Source organism: Capsicum annuum, chromosome 2 (assembly GCF_002878395.1).
Source record: "Capsicum annuum cultivar UCD-10X-F1 chromosome 2, UCD10Xv1.1, whole genome shotgun sequence".
Lineage (NCBI taxonomy): Eukaryota > Viridiplantae > Streptophyta > Magnoliopsida > Solanales > Solanaceae > Capsicum > Capsicum annuum.
Window position 1 is genome coordinate 149,529,462 of NC_061112.1, and position 27,683 is coordinate 149,557,144.

The 27,683-nt window shown below is 35.1% G+C and overlaps 3 protein-coding genes across 3 annotated transcripts; all 3 read left to right on the plus strand.

Annotated features, from left to right (window-relative positions):
* Window positions 1-3,747: 3,747 nt before the first annotated feature.
* Window positions 3,748-9,615, plus strand: LOC107860474 (probable galacturonosyltransferase 13). The gene is made up of 6 exons (XM_016705850.2): window positions 3,748-4,561; window positions 5,653-5,708; window positions 5,837-5,992; window positions 6,168-6,758; window positions 7,750-8,052; window positions 8,720-9,615. The coding sequence occupies exons 1-6, from the start codon at window positions 4,336-4,338 to the stop codon at window positions 8,999-9,001; spliced, it is 1,614 nt and encodes a 537-aa protein (XP_016561336.1). The 5' UTR covers window positions 3,748-4,335; the 3' UTR covers window positions 9,002-9,615.
* A 1,777-nt stretch (window positions 9,616-11,392) lies between these two features.
* Window positions 11,393-14,136, plus strand: LOC107860475 (membrane-anchored ubiquitin-fold protein 2). Its single transcript, XM_016705851.2, has 5 exons — window positions 11,393-11,600; window positions 11,937-12,245; window positions 13,312-13,476; window positions 13,679-13,776; window positions 13,849-14,136. The coding sequence occupies exons 2-4, from the start codon at window positions 12,113-12,115 to the stop codon at window positions 13,732-13,734; spliced, it is 354 nt and encodes a 117-aa protein (XP_016561337.1). The 5' UTR covers window positions 11,393-11,600; window positions 11,937-12,112; the 3' UTR covers window positions 13,735-13,776; window positions 13,849-14,136.
* A 5,069-nt stretch (window positions 14,137-19,205) lies between these two features.
* On the plus strand, window positions 19,206-26,532 carry LOC107860476 (chaperone protein ClpB3, chloroplastic). The gene is made up of 10 exons (XM_016705852.2): window positions 19,206-19,798; window positions 20,887-21,105; window positions 22,010-22,247; window positions 22,540-22,735; window positions 22,918-22,972; window positions 23,059-23,209; window positions 23,519-23,827; window positions 24,423-24,688; window positions 24,848-25,777; window positions 25,918-26,532. The coding sequence occupies exons 1-10, from the start codon at window positions 19,550-19,552 to the stop codon at window positions 26,245-26,247; spliced, it is 2,943 nt and encodes a 980-aa protein (XP_016561338.1). The 5' UTR covers window positions 19,206-19,549; the 3' UTR covers window positions 26,248-26,532.
* The last annotated feature ends 1,151 nt before the right edge of the window (window positions 26,533-27,683 follow it).

The window sequence follows — 27,683 nt, forward strand, 5'->3', positions numbered from 1 at the left end:
ACCCTTATGCTATGCCCTAGTTTTGATTGTGGACTCTCTCCCTCCAAGATGAGTGTTCTTTCTTCAACATTCATAAAAACTACCAACTAAAACCCTACAATGTGTTGGGTTCGAAATCGAAAGGGCGTAATGCGGAAGCTATTAGTTACAAACCATTGTGGTGACAATTTTTAAGACACATAAAACAATACTAAAAAGCTTAATATTATTATATTATTTGACCAATTGACCTACATATAAAATCTAATATTAAAAACATAAAAACTAATGAGAGAGAAAATCTCCCCCCCTAAACAAAGACTCTTTAAAGACTACATTGTGGATGCTGTTGTTTTCTGATATGAGAAGGGGGTCTTCTATTTATAGATGCCCAAAACCTTTCCTCCAAGAAAGAGGTTTGCCAAATATGAAAAAGTTTTATATTTTACTTTCAGAAAAAGTAAAAGTATTATGATTACTTTTATTTTCGTTACAAGAAAAAGTAAAATTTAAATTTGGTAAGAAAATCGGGACAAAAATCCTAACACAATGTTCAATTTATATTACATTACAAAATAAAAGACTAAAAGACCGAGAAAATGGTCTGTTACCCCCCAACCTTTAGTTGAAATCCCAACTACACACTCAACCTTTTAATGTGACCTATTACCTCCTTGAACTTATTTTTACCGAATTTATTACCCTCCAGTTGCTGACGTGTCACTGGATGTGACTACACGCGCCCATAGGCGCGTCAGTTGAAATTTTTTTCACTTTAAAATCATTATTTTTTTATTGTCACGTCATTATTTTTAATAATTATTATTTTTTCTTAATAAATATTGGCTTCTTCTTCTATTCTTCTTCTTCAATGGCTTCTTCTTCTCCTTCTTCTTCTTCTTCTATTCTTCTTCTTCAATGCCTTCAATGGTGCAACTTTAATGGTGAAATACCGATGAACAGTAACGGCGCCAGAAAATTTAAAATTCCGTCGACTTTTTTTTTGATGAATTTCACGTAATTCGATTCAACATTTTGATTCAACACGTTGATTCAACATTCGATTCAGCTTCACGTAATCAATGACATTCGACTTTTTTGATTCAACATTCTCACATAATTCGAGTTCTTGGATGCCATTGAAGAAGAAGAAGAAGAAGAAATGTCATTAATGAGTTCTCACTTCAACTAAGAACTTCAATTCAAAAAACTTAAAAAAAATTAAGAACTTGAATTCTTGAATGAGGAGATGAGGAAGATGATAAATTAATCTTGAATGCTATTGATTAGTTCTTGGATGCTATTGAAGAAGACATGTCATTGAATCCGAATTAACTTGAAAAAATTTAAAAACTTGAATTCTTGAATGAGGAGATGATGAAGATGATAAATTAATCTTGAATGCCATTAATGAGTTTTTGGATGCTATTGATGAAGAAATGCCATTGATGGGTTCTTGGATGCCATTGAAAAAGAAGAAGAAAGAAAAATAATAATTGTCATTGATGGGTTCTTGGGTGCCATTGAAGAAGAAGAAGAATTGGAGAAGAAGAAGAACTGAAGAAGAAGAAGAAAGAAAAATAATAATTGAGAAATAATAATGTTAAATTATTATTTTTTATAGAGTAAAAAAATAAAAAATGACGTGGCGGCGCGTGTATCACACCATATTTGCAATGACTGGTTGTCAATTTTGGGGGTTTAATAATTTCACTTTAAAATAGTTCAGGGAGATAATAATTCCACTTTAAAATAGTTCAGGGGCTACTAGGTCACCTTTAAAGGTTGAGTTTGTAGTTGGGATTTGAGGTAAAGATGGGGGCGGGGGGTAACAGACTATTTTCTCCTAAAAGACCCTTTAATGAAAAAGGGCTCAAAAAAAGTCCATGGAGTGTGTTTGGGGCGGTTTTGGTCCTTCTTCACACTTAGACTTGTGCACTCTTTAGGTGGTCTTCAAAATACTCAAAAAGTGTCCATGATCGTGATCGTACTCGTATCAATATGTATCTTTTTATTAATACAAGAGTATATTTATGTTTAAAGTATGTTGGAGGATATATTTTTATCATTTATCAAAATTCAGGAGTATATATATACTTTTTCATTAATAGCAAGGTATATTTATACCTAAAGTATGATGGAGGATATATTTGTACCATTTATTAAAGTTCAGGGGTATATTCGTATCTTTTCTGTTATATACTTTACATATAAAAAAATTCAAAATATACACAATTTTTTTTTTTTTTCAAATTAACTTTTTTTATTTGAATTGCAAAAAGACCTATTTATCAATTTAGCCCTGCCGCTTGCCCTGCATTATTAACTTGAACATTGGCGCCGACACCCAAAATTGAATCACAAAAAAGTCATATCAACGTGTCGTGCCTTACACTAACTCTCCTTCCAACATTCAAATGGTTTCCATGCTGCTATAACAAAAAAATAATAATGATCTCTTTTTAGTTTTTTTCTTCAATTAGAAAATAAATAAGAGTAATATTTGTGGAAAGGAAAAAGACATAACCATTGGATATAGAATATAGCACTAAAAAGAAATAACCATCTTATTCCTCTTATATAAGTAGGCTTGACCAATCATTTTCATTGCTTAGTGCTTCGTATATCTATCAGATCCACATGAAAAAAGCAAAAAATTGTGCATGTGGCCATCTGTTATTAATCATGTCTCTTAAGCTTCTTATGATATACTGTAGTATACTACTGCTGATGAAAAAGTTAATAGGCCCCAGCAGAACTGTTTAAACAAAACAAAAAAGACTGGACCCAGAAGAAGCAAAGCTACTGCCTGAAATTTTTTATGCGAGCTTTTAATAGTAACTGAGATTTAGTAAATCGTTGCAATTGCGAGATGAGTTGTGATGGATAATTGTGATCCGTTCATCTTTAATTAGAAGTTTACGTTTTTAAAATTAAAAAAGATTATTATGGACATCATAGCAGAAAATGAGTATGCGATAAGTTGTATTATGAATATCATACGCTAGATAAAAAATTAAAATAATAGCCATTATATAAGTATGATTTATCCTTAAAAAATCACAATTTATATCGTAACCTCACTCTGCAATTTAACAAAATCAAAACAACCTTACTGCAAATTTAACTGAATTTAATAATTTTACTTAAATTAATTAAAATTTTCACTAAATATATTTTAAAATGTTATTTATAAACTCAATTATTATATATTAATTTATTTATAAAAACTTATGATCTAAAAATTTAAGTTTGCAATGTAAGTTTGACCATCAATACTGACATGCTGAGCATCAGCATTAGGTTATACAGGTGGAGTCAAAAATATGTTTCAAAAAATTAAAAATTTATTCCTAAAATGTCAAAAGGAATGCCTTTTCAATTAAATTTTATAATGAAAATATTCATTTTCTTTTATGATGATGAAAAAAAATTAAAAAGTTATTACCAAAAAAACAAATTAAAAGTCTTTTTTTTGTAAGAAAAAAATTAAAAGTTCAAACGCCTTCAGAATAGAGAAAGGATCACGGGAGGAATACTCTTTTATTAATTTATAAAGTAAGTAATCTCACCAACTAATGTTTTTATATTTTTACCAAAAAGGTAGTAATTATAATCCCGTAATTTTAGTACAAGTTCATAATTTACCAGAGAAAAACTTTCTCCAGCTCAGCTTATTCTTCCAAGCCCACACGGTTTTGACTCAAAATTGACACGCAATTTCCCAATTTTTATTCGAATCATTAATTTCAGCTGAAAAATTGGAGTATATTTTCCCTAAATAATAATAATACAAACAATAATCAAAATTAAAAACACCATATGCTAACACACACGTACACGTAATTTTTTTTTTTCCCTTTTTTTCTCTCTCTACATTCAATCTTCCGATCTCAAGAAGAAAATTCCAAATCCTCTGCGTTACAACAACCAATTCCCAAACCCAAATTTGTTCTATTTATTCGTATTAGAGTTGATTAAATTCAAATTTAATTGATGTTATGGTATTTGTATTGAAGCTCGCTTAAATTTAAATTGGTTGGGCTTGTTGGTGTTGTGTTTGCTTGTGTTTGTTTGAAACATTTGTATATATACAAATGCATTGGTCTCGGAAGAGACCAGTTGTTTTGGATATTTTATCGTTGTTGTGTTGTTGGATCTGATGGTGAGAAGAACATTTTATTTGAATTCTTCATCAATTTCCAAACACAACAATAATAGTATTGACATTGATATTGATATTGATCAAAGTGGGGTTGTAGTGGGCGGTGCGTTGTCGTATAGAGTTGTTGTGGATTGGAATTGGGATTGGGACTGGGATTGGAATTGGGTAGAGGTGGAGAAGAAAGGAGGAAGATGCAGCTGCACTTCTCACCTGGGATGAGAAGTATAACAATATCGAGCAGAAGCAGCAGTAATGGAGGAGGAAATGGTGATTTGATGAAGATCAAAGTAGCAGCTCGCCACTTCTCTTACCGAACGCTTTTTCATACAATTCTTATACTAGCTTTCTTGTTGCCATTTGTCTTCATTCTCACTGCTATTGTTACCCTTGAAGGTGTCAACAAGTGCTCCTCCTTTGGTACCTTTTCTTTCCTTTTCTCTCGTTTATTCATTTCATACATCCTGATTTGTATTTGATGTGGCAATGTTGGTAGTTTGTGTCAGAATGTTGTTTTTTTGTATCTTAGGATAGGGTGGAATTAGGCTGAACTTACTATTCGTTCATTAAAAACTTGCCCCAAGGATTTGAATTTGATGACAAACACTAAAATATTGGAAACGAGCAATAGTTCAACACCCGAGGGTGTGCCTAGTGATCAATGACGCTGGTTGAGCATCATGAGGTCTTAGGTTCAATTCCCAGCAAAGACAAAAGACTAGGTGATTTATTCCCATATATTTTAGCTTTGGTGGACACAGTTACCTAATACCTGTTGCTAGTGGGAGGTGGTAGGTATCCCATGTAATTAGTCGAGGTGCGTGCGAGCTGGCTCGGACACCATGGTTGTAAGAAAAAGCAATAGAGTGGTACACAGGTTATTAATTTTTTACTTTACTCAACATTTTCTGTTAAGTTTACCCTGGACTGCTCCACCATTCAAATTAAGAGATTGTTTATGCATTTGTTGTCCACATTGAAGTATGTGATTAAGCCCAAGTTATAGATGTCTGAATGTATTAGTTTCGTGGGGATAGGGGATGCTTAGTGTTGTTTCTTGTATTCTGCATGAATGGTATTTAGTAGTAACTTAAGTATGCCATAAACTCCAAATGCACATGCTTGAGTCTAGGTGACGTTGTTCATTGTTTATGTATGTTGCATAAGCTATCTTGAGTCACAAGTTCTTCGTGAATCGCATTCTCTGATCACATCTCTTAGTTGTTATTGGATGCTTTCAATGCTATGTTTTGTTCCGTGGGATGAAAAAGGAAGCTTCTTTGGTGGAACCTTTTTGCTTTATGGATGGATAAAATTTTCAAATTACCAATGTGCCAAGAAGCTTTGTTTGGTCAGTGTTGCTGGTCCTAGTTTGAATGTTTCTAGTTAATATTTCCTTTGTCACCCAGTTTACTTCAGGATGTTGTTGGATATGAGGGACCCCTTTCATTATTATTATCTTTTGTTTTTTTTTCCAAACTTTAATTTCATTTTCTTCTCCTCGTTATCAGATTGTTTAGGTAGACGATTAGGACCAAAGCTTCTCGGACGAACTGATGATACAGGGGTAAATAAACTTCATTCCACATTGTCGGCTCTTACTGTCATTGCTCTCAAATCTTGTGTAAACTTTTACATGGAATTCCTTCTCTAACCCAAGTCTATTCCCTTGTTTCTCTGTTGTTGTTCCAACAGAAGCTGGTCAAGGATTTTGTTAAAATCCTCAATCAAGTGAACTCTGAGGAAGTGCCTGCTGGCTTGAAGCTCCCAGAGTCCTTTAGTCAACTTGTTGCTGAAACGAAAAACAACAAGTATAGCGCAAAAGAATTTTCTTTGGTGCTGAAGGGAATGGTATGTGCATGTCTATTAGCCTTTTTTGCTCTTGCCTTCTCTTGGACTTTCTATCGTCTGGCCAGGGATTGGGTTGGGTTACTTACTGACCGCACTTTGGTTTTGAGTGTGCACAGGCGCAGAATGATACAGCCCTTTCTTAGCTGAACTTCACGTTGAATTTGCTGTTTTGCAGATGGAGAAATCTGAAAGAGAGATTAGGGAATCAAAGTTTGCAGAGCTGATGAATAAACACTTTGCTGCAAGTGCAATTCCCAAAGGCATTCACTGTCTTTCGCTGCGGTTGACTGATGAGTACTCCTCGAATGCTCATGCACGCAGACAGTTGCCTTCTCCAGAGCTACTCCCTCTGCTATCGGACAATTCATTGAATCACTTTGTAGTGTCCACTGACAACATCTTGGCTGCCTCAGTTGTGGTCAATTCTGCTGTGCAGTCATCTCTGAAGCCTGAAAAGATTGTTTTCCATGTCATCACTGACAAGAAAACATATGCAGGCATGCACTCATGGTTTGCTCTGAATCCTGTCACTCCTGCTGTTGTGGAGGTTAAAAGTGTTCATCAGTTTGACTGGTTGACAAGAGAAAATGTTCCAGTGCTTGAAGCAGTTGAGAGCCATAATCTTATTCGGAAATATTACCATGGGAATCATGTTTCAGGTGCCAATCTCAGTGATACAACTCCGCGATCTTTTGCATCCAAGTTGCAGGCCAGAAGTCCAAAATATATATCTTTGCTCAATCATCTTCGCATATATTTGCCAGAGGTACCACTTTCTCATATCTTGTGAACTGTCTTCTGTTTCTCTAAAGCAAAATTTCAGAGGGAGGAGTACCAATCTCCTCTACTTCCATTTCTTTCTCACAAGCAGATGGACATTGAAATAATGTCTCGCGAGAAAAGTTTCCAATATATAAAATAGACTCAATGGTAGGCTTAAGCGTGTGAGTGAGAAACTTTGGATGACTTAAGATGCACACAGCCGGGTTTAGTGAACGTTATTTGCTTTATTGATCTGAACCTAATCATCCAAGTTAAAAAAACTTTTCACCAGACTAAGTTTAGTCAACCTTATCTGACTTTCGAGACTTTCTGTTGAAAATGTTGTGTCATATGCAGAGTCTATAGGATGAGTATTTTAATGTTCATGCAGACATTATTTGTTCATTTTGCTAAAGTGTTTAGATTTTGTGCTCTAGTGATCATTAACATTATGCACGCATGCCGATAAGATGGAAGAAAAACTCTGCTGTATACTGTCCCGCCAACATCGGCAAGTCAAAGTTTCAATATCATCTTTCCCACCCACAAACAGTATAATGAGACCTTAGCACCCAAGATCTGGAAATATTGTTTTCAAATTACTCTCTATGGAGAATGATGCAGGTACCTCGTGGAATTAGTCGAGTTGCATGCAAGTTGGCCCGGACACCACTGTTATTTAAAAAGCTCTTCGCGGAGAGTGAAGCACAGTTATAATCAGACTTCGCTTTTTTTATGTTCTTGTTCTGATAATTTGAAAATGTCATTTCCAATACTTCAAGTTTGGCATCTCCTGGTGCTCCTTTCTTTTCTAGTGGAGTTTGCAGTAACACATTTTCTCTTTCCTTTCTTCTACTTGCTAGCATTTAGGTTTTAATTTGGATTTCACTAAGTGATTTTTCCCTACTCGATACTCACATGTAATTCCCTCTCCGGTCCTGCATATGCACATTTTCGAATAGCTATCTGAGACTTCTGTGGTGTCGTCTTTGCAGCTCTTCCCAAACCTTGACAAAGTGGTTTTCTTAGACGATGATGTTGTAATTCAGCGAGATTTATCTCCCTTATGGGACATCGACCTTAGTGGTAAGGTCAATGGAGCAGTTGAGACTTGTAAAGGTGAAGATGAGTGGGTGATGTCTAAGCGATTCAGAAATTACTTCAACTTTTCTCATCCCCTAATAGCAAAGAATTTGAATCCGGAAAACTGTGCATGGGCCTATGGGATGAATATCTTCGATTTACGTGCATGGAGGAAGACGAATATTACAAATACTTATCATGCATGGCTTAAAGAGGTACTCAATCTTATGCTTTGTGATTTTTGGAAAATAATTTAGTTTATCTGAATTTCAGCAATTATGTGTTTACATTTTGGATCTTGCCACTGTTATTCTTCTGTGACTCCTGTTTGTGCCTGTCTTTTAGTTGTCCACTAGTGGAATGATGAATTTATTTCTTCGCCTTTTTGACAATAAATCAGAATTCTCGTGGAGAATAGGCGAATATACGAGATTATACTGACCAGTACATATGATTCGATTAAGGTCTGAATAATCAGGAATCCTATCTTCTTTTTTAACATAAAAATCCGAACTAAATAATTTCTGCCTCGCCTGATCATTGGTTACTGAGAGGTTAGAAGTATATCTTCGCTTGCCAGAAAGAGAATGCGCATTCATTTGATCATTATTCATTAGACCTTTTCTTTTGACCTGTTCGTCTAGTAGGACTCTCTGACAGATTTAGCATTTTTAGAACATGGTTTTATGTGATTAGCCTTGGGTACTTTGATTTCCTGCTTAAGCCATAAACTATGGTGATTATAAGATTTGAAGCCATACATACATTTTTTTTTAGGTGAGGTGATCTTCATTTACTATTTTTTCAACTATTGAAGATTTGATCGTCACAAATATCTTTAGATTCTGAATTGACATTGTTAAACTCGCTGAATTTTTGTAGAATCTGAAGTCGAACTTGACAATGTGGAAGCTTGGAACATTACCTCCTGCTTTGATTGCATTCAAGGGTCATGTTCACCCAATTGATGCCTCGTGGCACATGCTTGGCTTGGGCTATCAGAATAAGACCAAAGTCGAAAATGTGAAGAAGGCTGCCGTAATTCATTACAATGGCCAGTCCAAACCTTGGCTCGAGATAGGCTTTGAGCATCTCCGTCCTTTTTGGACCAAGTTCGTTAATAGCTCCAATGATTTTATCAGGAATTGCCACATACTGGAGTAGTCGACAGATTTTCCTTCAAAGGAAAAAACACAGGAGGATTTTGAAAGGCACATGCTTTGCAAACTTTGATTGGTTCTAGGGAACTTCATATCCAATTGATGAGAAGGAGATTCTGATAATTGCCCGGGTATATTCAGGTTTCCAGATTTGGCCTGCAAAAGAGAACCTGCATTCTAGCATGAGTATGAGATTAATTCTTTCAGTATGTAAAATAGAAGTTGGTCAACCTAATTCTATTGATTGGACAAAGGACAATATTTTTGGCCTCTTATCTGGGGTGTAGCCTACCCTCTATTATACTATAGCTTAAGAGGCAATGACGGGGTGTCCCGGAAAATGCTCATCATTGCTATCATCAGTCATACAAATTGGTGAATTGCAAGAAGAAAAGCTATGTGCTGCGCCCTGTTTAACTCCCGCATTGGCCCTGTTATAGCTGCAGAGATGATTCTTCCATTTTTCCTTGTTAATTTTGTTGTCATTATTACTCCACGGTTTCTTGATTCAATCATCTTGGTCATAATAGACTGTAGGCTATGGAAACTCCGTAGATTATTGCTTTGTATGATTCAATGATATACAACTGATATGTGTGCAGATTCTTTTTACCAAAAGTTCTCCACTCTTTACCTTTTTTGCTCTTAGTCTGAGGTTTGATGTTTCAAGACATTTCATTCGCACCTATGTTTCATCAAACAAATTAAGGTTATTGACCCAATCATGGGATTCAAATTTTAATTAATGCTACCGAAATTAGGGAAAGGGGTTTTAATATTGTGCACTAATTGGGTTGGCAAGTAACTGTGAAAATCACTAGGTAGGCAAAATTGCCAATGGTTGAACAAAATCTTGCTGAGGAAAGAAGTGCTTCGTACCAGCCTGTTTCGTAACTTTCAATATTAAAAAACTAAAGAATCCCTTTAAATGCACTCAAAGGGACAAAAAGTAACCATAATAAATAATCAATCCTATGTGACGAAAGGTCCTAAAAGAGAAAAAGTTTCCAGCTCAAAATCATTCAAATATTTTAATCTGTTTTCTTATTTTTAAAGGGATACGGAAGGGCCAATAGAAAAAATGTTATTACAGTATGAATTAACTCACACTCCAACTGGGCAATAGTTACCTGCGTACGGTTTACCTTCGGTCAGTACAAATATGTAACCAAAACTTCCAAACTTCTATTTTTATTTGTGCACTTTTACTTGTCTACTATTTCTATTTCAAAAATAATTTTTTACTTTCTTTTTTATTTTTAATATATCAAAAAAAAAATTATTTTTTATTCATATTTTATCCCAATATTAATTAATTATTTTTCAAAACCTTGTACTAATAGACAGTGTTAATCCAAATGTGAAAATTAAAAATGAACAGTGTTCCTTCTTTATTGACTAATAAAGTCTATCCTTTTATGCATGATTACACATTATTAACTTTCCTTGAAATACCAAAAAAATTGAAATCCCAAAATAGGAAAAGAAGAATAAAAGGAAACATTGTACTCTCTTTTCCCCATTTTAAGTGCTCATTCACTTTGACATAATATTTGAACAGAAAAGGAATACTTTAAAACTTTTAAAATAATTTTTAGATATATATATATAAAATCATTTGATGAAAAAATTTAAAATTAAATTATTATTAATTATAATAAGGTGACGTTTTATTTTAAAGTTGCAAGAAGAGAAAAAATGTCGATAATTCCATAGAGTGAGGGAAGAGAGGACTTTGAAAACTCCGAAGCTGCCGAATTTTCTTCATCGCCTTCCACCCCCAACCCATTGCCACCTTTTCTTTTTTCATTCTTTTAATAAAAATAATTACCTCTTCCATTCTTAATTAGTTATCGTCTTTTTAAATTATACATTATTTAAAAGAAGTAATTATTAAAAATTAATTTAATTATTTTTATTTATATTATATTAATATCTTTTCATATTTATTATTAAAAGTAAAAGTGAAAATAAATATCTAATTATATCTTAATTTTATGAAATGATAAATATTAAAAAATATCTAAATTTATTAAGAATGGATGATAAATACTTTCTCTGTCTCAAATTATCCGTCCTAAATTGAGATGATACATTGATTAAAAAAATAATTAATAACATGGTTAGTTTATTACAGTGTCCTATTAAATGATGTTTGCATTTTAATTTGAAGAAAAAATAATTGATGCAAAAGGTAAAATATGAAAAAGAAAAAATTTGTCACTTTTTCATTAGTGAAAAAAATAAGTAAAATAAAAAATTAAATTAGGAAATTTGAGATGAATATTTTAAGAATATTTATTTTTAATAGGAACTAATAATAAATATTAAGGAATAGCTAAATTAATTAAGAACGGAGGATGAATATTAAGGAATATCTATTTTTAAGAACATAGAAAACTAATTAGGAATGGAGGAGGTATTATTTAATTTTCATATTATATTGTTAATGCATTACACGTATTACCTACCCTTTCCTTTTCTTCTTCTTCCCTAGACTAGTTTTGTAGCTCTATCTTCCTTAGAGAGAGAGAGGGGTATATCATATGAAATTACTTTGTTGGGTAAAAAGCGCTCACTTTCCAGATCAGTTTCTCCTACCAGTAAGCCCAATCATGCATATTTTTTTCTTCCTTTTTTTTTTTCTTGTAGAAAATAAAAATTAAAGATCCATTCTTTTTGTAACCTGATGATTCTTGTTTGCAGTTTGAGTTGATATATTGTAACTATTTTTCTAGTTTTTAATGTTTATATGACTTTTGGGGTTCTTTAATTTAGTGTTTTATTGGTTAATTTCATTGCATACTGTTGTTTAAATTCTATTTTGACTCTATTTTCTTGATAATCTAATTCAAGAAAAGTGTAATTATTTATGTATATCTTCTCAATATTCACATCTGATAGTCTATTATGAATTGATTATTTGCTTTTTTATGAAGATTTAAGGTTGGGATTTGGGAATTTGATGAGATCCATAAAGTGTCAAGAACCAAAGACTAAATTCTTTGGTCCTGAGTGCTCCAGTGATTGTGTTAATTAAGGCTGTGAAGAGGTTTAAGGAAGATCCTAGTAAAAGATCCTTGTGTTGGGTTTGTTTTTGTAATTTGGAATAAGGATGTCTGCAGCTCAAGATCAACTGGAGATTAAGTTTAGACTGATTGATGGAACAGATATTGGTCCAAAGAGTTTTCCTGCAGCGACAAGCGTGGCAACGTTAAAGGAGAACATCCTTGCTCAGTGGCCTAAAGGTTAGTTTAGTCCCTGAATAGCTGCTAATTGTGTGCAAGTTTTTCAAGATTTCTGTTGGACTTTTGATTGCTTCAAGAACCACAATCATGATTGTTAAGGCTTTAAAATTATCTGCAAATTAACAAGAATTGTGTAGATTATCGTAGTCAATGATCTGTAGTGTGGCTTGTGTTGGATGCAGTGGTGGAGTTAGGATTTTCATTAAGGGTTCAGAAGTAAATATACGAACTAGTCGAAGGGGGTTCAACATCTACTATATATGCATAAAAAATATTTTTAACCATCTAAAAATAGTATAAAAACAGTAGAATTTTCTGTCGAAGGGGGTTCGGATGAACCCTGGAGCAAAGGTGGCTCCGCCATTGCTTATGCTCCCTTCCGGTAAAGGATGCGTATATAGGTGCTCAAATTTTGTAGAGACTGAATGTTTAGAAATTTTGGCACGTTCTCATTCAGATAGGAGACGCTTTGCAGCTTCAATCAAACGGTGGTGGACTTTCTCTTGAGATTGTTCTAGGCTTCTTTCCTCTAAAGGGATATTGGTTAAGAAAGTTGACATAGTAGGCTCGAGTAGTGTTCAGCTGAAATGAAGATCTGGCTAACCAAGCGTTTCAATTTCTCTTATTGGTTGATGCCTTGTTGTTTGTTATTCAAATATTTGGTATTCACTTCTTTCATTCATTAAAAATTAACATTTTCAATGCGCCCAGTTCCAATGACTGTATTTATGCATATATTTTAGAATTATCTTATTGCATTCACCCTTTGCTGAGTGCGTTAAAACCTTGACTGAACTTTAAGCTTTGCACAGTTCACCGGAGCAGGTTGTAAATCATGTTTCTCAAAGCATTAAGCTGCAATGCAAACAAAAATATATTGAATTATGAAGCTGAGCGCTTTCATCAAATTCCTTTTTAATATTTTCAGATTATCTACCTGAATGTTGTGCACTTTTTTCTCTCTGTTAAAGATTTTCTGCTTTTAATTTTCTTTCTATAATCTTCTCTTAAATATACAATCTTGATTTCAAGTCATATTCTCTGAGACGTATATCTTATGTAATAGAGAAGGATAACGGTCCGCGGACAGTAAAAGATGTGAAGTTAATCAGTGCCGGAAGAATATTGGAGAACAGCAGAACAGTGGGTGAATGCAGAAGCCCGTTATGTGATATTCCAGGAGGGGTTACGACCATGCATGTAGTTGTTCAACCACCAGCTCAGGAGAAAGGTCAGCTTAGAATCACTAAACATACCAGCGACATTCATGAATTGAAACATAAATCATTATTTACATCAACTTTCTGAAGGATGTTTGACTCATTCTTTCATTGCCTTTACGGCTTCAAATTCTGTGATATATATTCTTTTTTGCTGCGTCGCTGTTTCTTAACGAAATGTTTGTTACTTGAATTTTGCTGCTGGTGGAGCAGAGAAAAAAGCATCAGATGACATGAAGCAGAATAAGTGCCTCTGTGTTATACTATGATATTCAGTTCCAAGAGTGGGATGGTTGGCGGCCATATTCAAGGTAGGCAGTTACTTTTCGTCATCTACAGATATCAAAGTTTGTAAACTGACGTTCTGGACCCTCTACTTTCAGATAAAGACTGGTGGGTTGTTAACAATAATGAAGAAGGTGAAGTAGTAACAAGCATTAGTTGTTGGCTTGCCATCCATTCTCAAGATCGTGTACGGTCTGGTCTTATTTTCTTTTGTATTTGCTCTTTCTTTTTTAGTGCTTGATGGGTGCAAAGTCCATTCTGCACTGATTGAAAATTTGTGTTGCTTTCAAGTATACCATTTCATATCTGTAGGACTGTTGTCTGTACAAAATACGAAATTGACTCGTTGGCTGAATTCATAATTTAATCTTGAATATCTTCTTACATAGATGATACAAAATCAAAAGGATTTGGATTATATTGCATTTGAAATCCAAAGATTTCTCTACATCCATTTGGCTCCATTCAATCAGTGGGCCATTTGGCCTCGATTGCAACTGACGCAATCAATGGTCTAAGTAATTTTAGTGCCGTGGACAAGGACAACAAATATAATAAATTTGAAATACATATTTGAGAGGAATCATTGTTCAATTGCCCAACTAGTTTGTTCTTGAGCACTATGCCCACGTTTGTTTTAAGAAATGACACGTCCGTTCTCCAAACACTACGGAGACTTCTGAACTACCGGTCATTCTGGCCTAATCTCCAAAACCACACATGAAACAAACTGATTTTCAACACAAACACTGGTATATTTTATAATCACTAAAGTCAAATTACTACAACTTAAGAATCTGATCAAGAAGATAATAACAAGAAGAACAGAACTAAAGAGGGATTTAACCGAGTAAGGAGGTAATAAGAAGGGGATGAGATACGAGAACCTAAAAGGAAAGGAAGATGAGAGACAAAAGACCAACTAATAATTGGTCCGTATTTTGAATAAAACTATCGAACATTTCAATCAGCCCAATCAATAATCCTTACTGAAGCCGTCTCGTTCACTCATTTCAGCCCATCGGTCCATATGTAATAAGCTTGGATAAAATGAGTGGTTTTGATTGATACAAGTTTTCTTGAAAATATAAAGCAGTCGGTTAATTGTTCATCAGTGCACGTGTGTCATGATGATTCAAGTACTAACCAAGCAAAGATAACCGGTTTCATGTATGATCTATCCTACATTCTTGCTATACGCACGTCCAATATCATCCAAGAATGTCGCAACAAAGTCCAAATGAATAGCGATAGTTAAAAAGTTAAGTTGAAAAAATTATCTAAAAGAACAACTTAAGTTTCTAAACTACTAAAAATTTCTCTACTTCTAAAATATTACATATATCCCAACATTTACTAAAAGTTGAGAAACATCTTTAGATCTCCTATTCATATGTCGTTATTTTACCAAAACTTACCCGGTTTCTTCCTCACTTTACGCCTTAATTTGAGCAGCAATTTCAATCCAATTTCTTCCTCTAATTCAAACCTTTGAATTAAGGTAAATTTCCCCCCTAAAATCTTATTCAATTTCTTCTAATCTTATTTTACGTTTTAAAAAAAAAAAAAAAATTGCCCCTGCGTTTGCAAAGCGATTTTTTTGTGTTTTTGTTAAGCAAATTCTTTGATTATCGTTTTTTTAGTCTAGATTGTATTGAATTAACATTATGAATATAGATTTGGGACCATCTTTTAGTCTTGGATTCTCTCAATTAGAAAGTATCAAAGAATACGAAGAAGTTGTAAACTTCGTTCCTGGTAGTTTTGACTACGAATCTGTTGGTTTTGATGAAAAATAGATCCAAGCATAGAAATGATCCACATACTACGAAGAATTTGCGGGAAAAGCATGTCAAGAAAGATAAGAAAAAAGAAATTCATGGTTCTAAGAAAAGAGGATCTAACACTTCTGGAAGTAAAGTTCCCGCTAAAAGAAGAAGAGTTGTTGAAGTTATTTTCAGAGATGAGCTTTCCAAAGGTATTTGCATGTTCATATTTGTTGAATATTAGGACGAGATACATATTTAGACATGCATGATACGTTTTAAAATGTCTTGTTTATATGATTCTTTTTGTTTATGATTTTATATGTATCTTGTGCTTTTTTAAGTAGTTTTGAAATTAACATAACAAGAGATACATGTTTATAAGATTATAGATACATATTGTATCAGTTGTCTACTATTAATGCATCTATATGTATCTCGTGTTGTTTATCTTTTATTGAAATAAGCATTACAATAGATACATGTTATTTCATCCAAGATACATATTGTACTATCTTGTATATATAGTTACCTGAGTATGCATTTAAATCTATCTAGTGTTTTTTAAGTATTATTGAAATAAGCAAATAAAAGATACATGTTTTTAAGATTACAGATACATATTATATTATCTTGTATAAATTGTTATCTGTTTATGCATTTATATGTATCTTAATCAGATTGATTGTCTTCTTCGAAAAGAAGTGTTCTGTTTCTGCTACAATACTTTGATGTTTTGAATGTGAGTTTACTAGTGTAGTTATTCTGTATTTGATTCATATTTCTGATTTTGCAGAAGAAGTGATCAAGTTTACCGTCCGCTGTGAACTTTGTGGTGAACGTGCTTCTTTCACCTTGAGAAAGACATAGGAGACGAGGACGGAGTTGATTGCAGGAGCAGCAATATATATGCCCGTGTGCCGCAAGCACTATGTGAGTGTGCAAGTAGTCAAAGGGGCTGCTAAAAGTGTTCAGGAGTCTTAGAAGGTTGAATGCAGCTCTATTTTATAATGTCTCAAGCACCACTTGTCTTTGCAATATAATAGGAGTATTGGTGCAACTTTTCCTGTATGAAGCTTTACACTTCCAATAGATAGGTAGTAAATAGGTCATTTGCTTAGAAATGTTAAGCAATTATTGTAGTTTCAAGTCTCTCATCTTTCGAAATCTTTGAGGACAGAGTTGCTCAGTGTATGTGTTGGTGGGAGGTTGTTAAGTGTTCGATGAAATATTTGAGGTGCGAGCAAGTTATTCCGGACATCATAGTTAAAAATATACTATTATACTTTCAAGCCATATTGAGGAGTGTTCCCTCAAAGTGATGAAAGTGAAATGACTATCTATGATTATTGTATTTATAGTACTTTTAATTTCATCTTGAGCCGGGAGTCTATCGAAAACAACCTCTCTACTTCTTCGGAGGTAGCGGTATGGACTGCGTACATTTTATCCGCCCCAAACCCCACTTGGTGGGAATACATTGGGTTTGTTGTTGTTGTTGTATAACACTTTTAATTTCCTTTATCTTCATGCTTTTAACTCCAAATGTGGTTGATACAAGTGTTTTACTATGTTTTATTTAAAATTTTAAGTAATGAATACACAATTTTGAATCACAAGGATTAAAATTCTTGTCCCAAACACATATCCCAAGTGTAAAAAATATAAAAGATCTCAGGCTATTGGACAACACTGCAGATAAGCAAATGTTGTTGTAGTACACACAAAAGTTTTTACAAAATGTTTCTATCAAAGTACCAGCTACACTAGTTTGCATCATCCTAAATACACCCTTGTATTACAAAGTACTAATAAAAGAGACAAATTATACAGAAGTAACATAAATAGAAAAAACACAGAAACAAGATTCTTTTCCTCTACATTGTCTTAAATCTTGATTATATTCAAAGCTCTCTGAAAAATTGAATTTAGATTTTTGATACTGATGATCACATGTTTTCAGGATTGTTGTTTACAAGAATCGAGCTACGTGCTATTAGAATTCTTGCTAAAGCTTGATGGCGCGTTTCTTCAAATATTCAAATACAATCCCCCGAACGACGTCTTAGGACATAACTGTAATCATGCAAACTAAAATTCAGAATATGTTACAAAAATAAGATGTTTCTTAACATACTGGAAAACAAAATGATAGATACATAAACTGCACAATCTTGTACAATATGTATCTTTAACAATACTCATATTTATCTTTCATATGTTTATATAGCTAACACTAAAACATCACAAGATACATAATTATACTCAAAATAAGATGTTACAAAAAATAAGATGTTTCTGAATGTACTGAAAAACAAAATGATAGATACATAAACTGCACGGTCGTGTACAATATGTATCTTTAACGATACTCATATGAATCTTTCGTATGTTTATATAGCTAAAACTAAAACATCACAAGATACATAATTATACTCAAACATAGCACACAAATACAAGAACACGAAAAATGTATCATGAACCCCAAAAAATATGTATCTTGGCCATATTAACATAACTAAAGAAAGTTACGTCAAAAACTTATCAAATTAAAGTTAGATACATAATTCATTAAACTAGAGACATTAACAAAAACTAACACGTTAAACAAGATACGTACCTTTTCTTGTCCGATATTTTCGCATAGAGGTTGAAGGAATGCTCAATTGCATTACGAATCAACAACGGTGCCGTATTACCATCAACTATGTAACGAGCCTCAATTTTTTCCTCGCTTTCTTCAATTTCCAGTTCTATAGCAATTGTTTGAAAGCAATTTAATGTGACATACATGTTCACTAACAATGATTTCATCGCTCTTATAGTCCTCGCACCTAACATCGTTAATCCAAACGCCGGAATAACGTAATAACACTGAAATATTTATTACAATTACCTCAAACAAAATCAAGAAAAAAAAAAGGGACGTATGAACAATTTGAGATCTGGAAACTGATTATGAAAAGGATTTTGTTTTTAAAAAATGGAATAATAAATTAATCACCTTCTTCTTGGGATATTATTGCTCCTTACCATAATTAGTTAAGTTAATTACTAAATTAATGCAAGTTTAGCTGTTACATTCTTTAAAACATGCTAATTAGTTTAATTATTACATGTATCAATAGGATATATCTAACATAAGTTATATATATCCTCAAAGGTTATAAGTTGAAATTTTCTGAAATTTTGAAAATAGTTGAAATTTTTGATAAATATCAGTAAACATATAATTATATATGTAATTTTTATAAAAAAAAGTTACAATTCAAATCACAATTGAATTACTCCCTCATATCCTTGGACACTAATCTTGAACTGGACATAAAAGATATCCACAGAAATGTAACAAGCAAATTTATGCTTCCCCTTTAACTCATCTATTCGATAACTTCTTTCTTCATCGAAGCAAAATGTGATTTTTTTTTTTTGATAAGCCTCTAAAATTTATTTAAGTAGGTGTTGTGTGCTTTGTGTGATTGAACTCGAGCTATTTAATTATTTGATAGCGTGATATTTTGTCACGGATAGCCATATTATATTATACCCCTTACAACAATTTTTTCTTAGACTCCACGTAAATACAAGATATTTTGAACACCGAGCTACCTTTCCTATGTTACTTGGTTCCAATTTACACAATTAAATTGTTGAAAAACTTTAGCAACTTTTATTTTTTCTTTCATAGAAATTATTATTATGATGACAGACTAGAGCAGCGTAGTTGAGTGGAGAAGCTGATTGATTAGATCCTACATGTCACTTTGTGGGGTCCATTCGTACCATCCAAATATGCCACGTGTACGATCCTGACTGACCCACACGCGCTCTCTCTCACGTTCGTGAACTTACTAGAAATCCCCACCAGTTCCCCATCAGTAGTTATATTCTCACGCAAAGTCCCCAACTTTTTCTCATATTAACCATAACAGCACTCCCCTATCTCCTACAACTTCTCATTTTTCTAACGCTAAGATAAAAGAATTACCGTCACCGGTAACGCTACCGGCTCCGGCACATCTTGTTTTCCGATATGTCAACTGTGACGTCATTTTCCGGCGTGCAGCTCTGCGTTCCTTCTTCTTCCAATTCTTCAAATAGAGTAGGTTTATTTTCTTCACATTCACCGCCTTACGTTAACTTCTCCGGCAAATCTCGAGTTCTCGGGAAGTGTAATTCGTTGAAATTGAAGAGAAAGGATGTGTTTTTCTTCACTAGGAAAACTGAGAAACTGTCCAAAGGTTCCAGGTTTACCGTACGTTGTGATGCTTCAAGTGGAAGGGTAATTAACTAATTCATTTACTTGTCGATTTTAGTTTTGGTACTAATTTGAATAAATGCAATTGTTTGCTATACAAGCTAATGTTGAAGTGTGAAAACAGTTTTTTAATTCTAGTATGATTATGACTGTGTAGAGTTTTGAGCTGAATTTATGTTATGGTGTTATATTTCTGGACTATCTATAAAGGCGTAAAATTTGTTGGAATCGATTAAAGCTAAGAACACATGTGAATCGATTCAAGAGAGAGAGCTTAAGCATCTTCCAAGCAACTCAAAACACAATACACAATCCCTTGTAAATCACTCAAACCGCATGAACTTTGACCAATAATTTAAGATGTAGTTTTTCATCAATGCAATAGTATTTTTTATATAGTTTTCAATCTAAATTTTAAATTTAAAATATTGAATTATAAATTTAAAATATTGAATTATTCATTTTCAATTTAGCTCCGAAAATTAGTCAAATCGACTCGCAGTGAAGCGAAATGTGACGTGTAAAAAGAAATGGAGTGAGTACATTAAGCTTTTAGAACAGCCACACTGGACACTATCAATTTATTGGAATGAAAACAGCTCTAAATTGAGCAGAACTAATATGACTAAGACCAACTAATTTGTGATTGACGAATAGTTGATTGATATCCATAATAGGCAAATTAAAGGGAAAAATCACGGCATTCAAGCAGTTTATAAGTCACTTTCTCATTAAATAAATTGATCAAAATGCAGTGTGTTTTCTGTGCTTGCTCATTTTTGCCATCGGGTTCCTTTGTGTGTCTGCAAATGTGAGTGAATGATATATCCATATATAGGCATATAGAGTCGTTCTAGTATCTCTTGGAATCAATGTGCTGTAAGCGAAGACTTCAGATAGCAATACCAGTTAGTTGAGATTAAACGAGTTATCCATGCTGGAAGAACGCTTAATTACCGTAAGGTGCAAATCATATCATTTGGATTGGAAGTATGAAATAGTAGAATGGAATGGATGATTTACATAGCTGTTTTGACTGATTTGGGTTGAAGTGTGATGTATTGATTTTAATGTTTCATCACTCAATCCAATTAAGTGAAATCTAATGGCAGATCACTCAGCAAGAGTTTACGGAAATGGCATGGCAAGCAATTGTTTCATCGCCAGAAATAGCGAAAGAGAACAAGCATCAAATAGTAGAGACTGAACATTTGATGAAGGCACTGTTGGAGCAGAAGAATGGGCTGGCTCGCCGTATATTCTCCAAGGCTGGTGTAGATAATACCCGCCTTTTAGAGGTTACTGATAAGTTTATTCAACGACAACCTAAGGTATGCTTCAGATCAACTCAAAGTCTTTTTGCTAATTATGTGCCAATGTTCACTTGTGTATCATTGCTTCTTCTCTAACTCCTGCTTAGAAATGATTTAATTTCAATCATCAACAGAAATTGGTCTTCAGGATCAAAGTTGAAATATGTCCGATCTTTTATTTTGCAGCTTCTTTGTTTTCCATCCACGTAGCGTTTAGATCAATTTCAGCTTTAATTAGCTGTCATTTTCGTGTTAATAGCAGTCATTTTATTTTACAAGGATCTGGTGAACCATTTAGTCCATACTGGCCATTTTCAAGCATGCTATGTTTGTCTTGTAAAATGTTGATTTCTCAAAGATTTATCTGAACATGTGCACTTCAATTCATTTTCCAGGCCAATTCAGTCCAAGATACTTTATTGTTGTAATCAGTCATCAGTGTTACTTTTAATGATTGAGTAGTATGTATCAGCATATAACTTAATGGACTATTTCTATTGCGTGATTTACCAAGAGATCCCTCTCTTGTGTTGTTTTGTCTAGGGTGTCATACTCCATTAGGGTTTAACCAACAAGAAAATAGTAGGTAGTAAAAAATTTTAAGAAGTCAGGTTAATGCTCCTTTTTGCCATTCAATCATCTTGCCCCTGTTCCTAACTGAAGGTTCTGAATACGTTCATACCCACTTTTAGATATCAAAATAGTTATGCACTTGCGAAGAAAGTTCGACATCACAACTGAGTAGTTCTCACTTTGTACCTCAATTAGGAAAAAAAAATGAGTTCAGGGGAATTTATCCTGGCTCATTTAGCGTTCACAAAAAAACATCTACCTTTTTTCTCTAGAACAAGATGCTTAGTACATTGCCCTCTCATGTACTATAGATAACTGAATCTTCCTCTTGGTTACTATATCTTGCCAGGTTATTGGTGAGTCAGCTGGCTCTATGTTAGGCCGAGACTTGGAAGGTTTGATGCAGAGAGCCAGGGAGTACAAGAAAGAGTATGGTGATTCTTTTGTGTCAGTTGAGCATTTGGTGCTTGGCTTCGTTCAAGATAAACGATTTGGGAAGCAATTGTTTAATGATTTCCAGATTTCCCTGAAGACATTAAAAGCTGCCATTGAATCCATAAGGGGACGCCAAAATGTTATTGATCAAGGTATTGAATTCTGTATGTAATTGGAGGAGCACTTCAACTAGTTTGCATATGTGGATCTAGTCAATAAGTGTAAGAATGCAGACATAGTTGACTCATTCTTGGACAATTATGTTCATTACCTTTGGATCTCTTCTTGCTTAACGACAACCTTACTTTCCCAACATATGCTTGTCAATGCTTATCTGCAATATTTCCTCCAGCTTTTCTATTTCTCGCAATAAATCTTGTTTATACAAAATCTTGTTTATACACTCTTTCCTGAAAAGGAAATCTTGTTTATACACTCTTGCAGATCCTGAGGGAAAGTATGAATCACTAGAAAAATATGGAAAAGATCTGACTGCTATGGCTAGAGCGGGGAAGCTTGACCCAGTTATAGGCAGAGATGATGAGATCCGTAGATGCATACAAATCCTCTCCAGGAGAACAAAGAATAACCCAGTGTTAATTGGTGAGCCTGGAGTTGGGAAAACTGCAATCTCTGAGGGGTAAGTTAATACTTCTTATTGAACACGTAGAAGAGGGAGTCTGAGTCTGAGCATGTGATATAACACTTTGACTAATATGGCTCGTCTGGAATATGTTCCATTGTTCTTAGTTGGTAGTACATCTTTTCAAGAATGCTGCATCCATTGCTTGTAACTTATATTCTTCTCTTCCTGTTTGATAGGCTTGCACAGAGAATTGTGCAAGGAGATGTACCTCAGGCTTTGATGAATCGACGGGTTAGTGATGAAGAAATCTACTCTTGCTACCTGACTTATGAAAGAAAATATCTTTATCAATTAACTTGTTTGGTTGCTCTATGCAGTTGATATCTCTTGATATGGGTGCGCTCATAGCCGGTGCAAAATACCGTGGTGAATTTGAAGACAGATTGAAGGCTGTGCTTAAGGAAGTGACAGAATCTGAAGGACAGATTATTCTTTTTATTGATGAGATACATACTGTTGTTGGCGCAGGTATATTTTTAGGAAACATCACCAGATATTATAATGTTGTTATATATGTTGTTGGAATGCCTGTGATTGAAAATCAATATGTGTTGCTCCTTCCCTTGAGTCCTTTCTTCCCGTGTGGTAGTTTGCTGCATCATGCATGGACGTATAATTGCTCATATTAATTCGCCTGTATGTCTGCTGCATGCTGAGATCTTTATGACTTCATACACCGAAATATCGTATTTTGTACCGTTATATGGGTCCATCTCAAAGTTTGAACAAAAAATTATTTGGTGTGGCTCGTGAAACCAAATCATTTGTATTCTGCAGGTGCCACTAATGGTGCAATGGATGCTGGGAATCTCTTGAAGCCGATGCTTGGTCGAGGAGAATTACGATGTATTGGTGCAACAACCTTGGATGAATACCGTAAATATATCGAGAAAGATCCTGCCTTGGAGCGTCGTTTCCAGCAAGTTTATGTGGACCAGCCCACAGTTGAAGACACTGTCTCTATACTTCGTGGATTGCGTGAAAGATATGAGCTGCATCATGGGGTCCGCATTTCTGACACTGCACTTGTCGACGCAGCTATTCTTTCTGACCGTTATATTAGTGGACGTTTTCTACCTGACAAAGGTGAGAAACTATGTGAGACTTGCAGAAAAGCTGTTCGCTGCAGAGCAACTTGTTATTTATTTAATAGTATGAATACTGTGTTGTTTGCTATATAGCTTTATTGTGTTGTTTTTTATTTTAAATATAAAAATCGAGGGAGGGGAAGGGTATTACAAGTTGGGATCCAAATTCCCACCAACAAGGTGACAGTTAAGGTAATCAACTGGATTACTAAGATTCTCCTGCTTTTTGATTTGAATATTAGGAAAGACATATCATCCTTGCATTTGCATGGTTTAACTTGCAATAATATGCAGGCTGTAGTCCTGCTGATGGATTTTGAATTCTTTCTAACTACTAATCATCACTTCAATGACATTTGAGCCTGGCCTTCTCAAAATACTATTCGAATGGAAACAACTTGAGCGGTGATGGAGCTTCAATTTTGGATCACATCAAGCATATCTTTAAGTTCTCATCATCACATAATTGTTTCCCTTGGTCCAGTAAGCATACAACAAGGACATGCACTTGACCTGCATAAATATGGACTCCAATATACTTGTGCTTAATGAACGTACTGTCGGTGCTAAAATTGCTGGTTTTCAAAATGCAGCTATTGACCTAGTTGATGAAGCTGCTGCAAAACTGAAAATGGAGATCACCTCAAAACCTACAGCCCTTGATGAGATCAATCGTGCAGTTTTGAAGTTGGAGATGGAGAGGCTTTCTCTAACTAATGATACGGATAGAGCATCAAAAGATCGGTTAAACCGCCTTGAGACTGAATTGTCTCTTTTAAAGGAGAGGCAAGCTGAGCTGACTGAGCAGTGGGAGCATGAAAAAACCGTCATGACTCGCATACAGTCCGTCAAGGAAGAGGTATGCTGCTAAAAATTCTCTACTTAAGTTTGTTCATGACTAGTGTGTCTTTTGTTTAACCACTCGAGTGGGAATGCACTCATATTCTGAGCTATCAATTGAGTTAGCTGTAGTAGCAGTTTATACGTGGAGCCTGATTAACTTTCTTCCTAAATACAGATTGACAGGGTAAATCTTGAGATCCAGCAAGCAGAGCGGGAATATGATCTTAATCGTGCTGCTGAACTGAAGTACGGGAGTCTAAACACCTTGCAGCGTCAGCTTGAAGCTGCAGAAAAAGAACTAGATGATTATATGAAGTCTGGAAAATCAATGCTCAGAGAAGAAGTGACTGGGAATGATATTGCAGAGATTGTCAGTAAGTGGACTGGGATTCCTGTTTCCAAGTTGCAACAGTCAGAGAGGGAAAAGCTGTTGCATTTGGAGGAAGAGCTACACAAACGTGTTGTTGGTCAAGATCCAGCAGTGAGATCAGTTGCAGAGGCGATCCAACGCTCACGTGCTGGACTTTCAGATCCTCATCGTCCTATTGCAAGCTTTATGTTCATGGGTCCCACTGGAGTTGGAAAGACGGAGCTAGCTAAGGCGCTTGCTAACTATTTGTTCAATACTGAAGAAGCACTTGTGCGCATTGATATGAGTGAATACATGGAGAAACATGCAGTTTCTAGATTGATAGGAGCTCCCCCTGGTTATGTAGGGTATGAAGAAGGAGGGCAGTTGACCGAGATTGTTCGCAGGAGACCGTACGCAGTTATTTTGTTTGATGAAATTGAGAAGGCCCATTCGGATGTATTTAATGTGTTCCTACAAATCTTAGATGATGGTAGGGTGACTGACTCACAAGGACGCACAGTGAGTTTCACCAATACTGTCATCATCATGACATCAAATGTTGGTTCACAATATATTCTAAATGCGGATGATGATGATGATTCGTCAAAGGAAGCAACTTATCAAACAATAAAGCAGAGAGTGATGGATGCTGCACGTGCAGTTTTCCGCCCAGAGTTCATGAATCGGGTGGATGAATATATAGTATTCCAACCTCTTGATCGTGACCAAATCAGTAGCATTGTGCGGTTACAGGTAACATACCTTTTCAAATCTTGAATATGCTTGCTTGAGTTTGCGCATACTTTCTTGGTGTGTCAATGTTGGAAATGGATGCTGTTTCTGGGTTAATTCGAGTGAATTATTTGTAAGCTGAGCCTTTTTTATTCTTGCAGCTTGAGAGGGTGCAGCAGAGATTAGCTGATCGCAAAATGAAGATTCAAGTGAGTGATGCTGCTATTCAACTGCTTGGAAGTCTTGGTTATGATCCCAACTATGGAGCACGGCCAGTGAAGCGGGTGATCCAGCAGAATATTGAGAACGAATTGGCCAAAGGTATCTTAAGAGGAGATTTCAAGGATGAGGATACTGTTTTAATAGACACGGAGGTCAGCGCTTTCTCCAATGGACAACTTCCTCAGCAGAAGCTAGTATTTAGAAGACAAGAATCTGGTGGTTCAGACTCTCCAGCAGAGAACGAAGAAGCTCTCTCTCAGAAACTATGAGGCTGCACGTCAGTGTCAGGTTCACAGAAACGTGAGGTTGCATACGTACTATGAGCTACCAACTTTGTAGCTCTTGTATTATAGATTTTGGATATACATACTGAAGGTTAAATAATATGGAGTTATTTTCTTTTTATATAGCTTATTAGCCTGAAGTAGCTTGTTGGTAAACGCAAACTCTTAGGTAACGGGGTGGAGGTTCACTACCAACATGAGATAAAAGTAACTTATTTGTATTATTTATTATTTTCAAGTAAAGGATGGAACAAGAAATTAAGAAGTCAACTCTCCTTTTATGTGCATGTACTTCTGGTGAATAATCAATTGAGTCTGAACACATGCGCGCTCAAAATTGATATGAAGTTTAACTTGGACACGCTTGTGTTTTTCAGAATACCTGTAGTAAGGTTCGACCATGTCATTTTCATCAAGTTTAAACATTCTAGTATCAGCTCAAGTGCGTATTGCCAGGCGCCTCATATGGGCGCTCATTGCAATAAGCTCCGGTTTGTTTCTGTCTCTTCAGGTATAAATAACTGAACTTTAGTGGGGGTTAAGTATCAATCTGTTAGACCCTCAGTCTAAGACTCGATGGCTTACAAGGCCATGTCAAGGTGCACATTGGCCTTGACATGTACCAAAGACAAGCAATGTGATAGACCAAGGTATGCTAGAGTGATGGCAAGGCTGCCTTGGACACTTGAGACAACGACAGGCGCATGGCACCTACGAGGGCATGCGTGCAGCAGTAATATGGCATGGCACTGGCATGACATCGACACTGGCGAGGCGCAGGTGATGGCATGGCACATGCATGAAAGCAGACTTGGACGCAGGCGTGATTGAGGCAGAGTCGCAGCATAGGCATTGGCGTGGCCTAAGCTGTGACATGGCAAAGACAGCTTCATGGAGCAAGAAATGGCATGGCGTAGACACAGGCGCAGACATGACATTGGCAAGACATGATGCTGGCAAGACTAGACATGGCTGAGATGCGTGACAAGGCAAAGACGGAAGGACTAAGTGCTGAGAAGCTGAAAATGACTAAGTGTGTTAACATTGACAAAATTAACTAGAAGGGCAAAGCTGCCCATGTGCTAGTCACATGGGGTAGTTATTGTGTTTGAATTTTGAATGTTGTAACATGTGTATTTTCAGATAGTGTTTAGATCAGTTTTGCTATGTCATGTGAGGAGTATGCAGCCTTGTCCAATGACAGTCTGCCATGTGTCCTAAGTTGCAACTGCTGTAACTGCTTGTGCAGTATTTAAATGTGCTGCAAGAAATTGTAAAGGCATCCAGAAAATAGTGTGTGTTGAGTGTATGCCTTTGACAATTTCATGTGACGCTTCCTTTGTAATTCTGAGAGAAATATAAAGGTTTGGAATGCGGTTCCTGTAAACGATTGAGTGCTTTACATTTCTGCATTTGTGTCT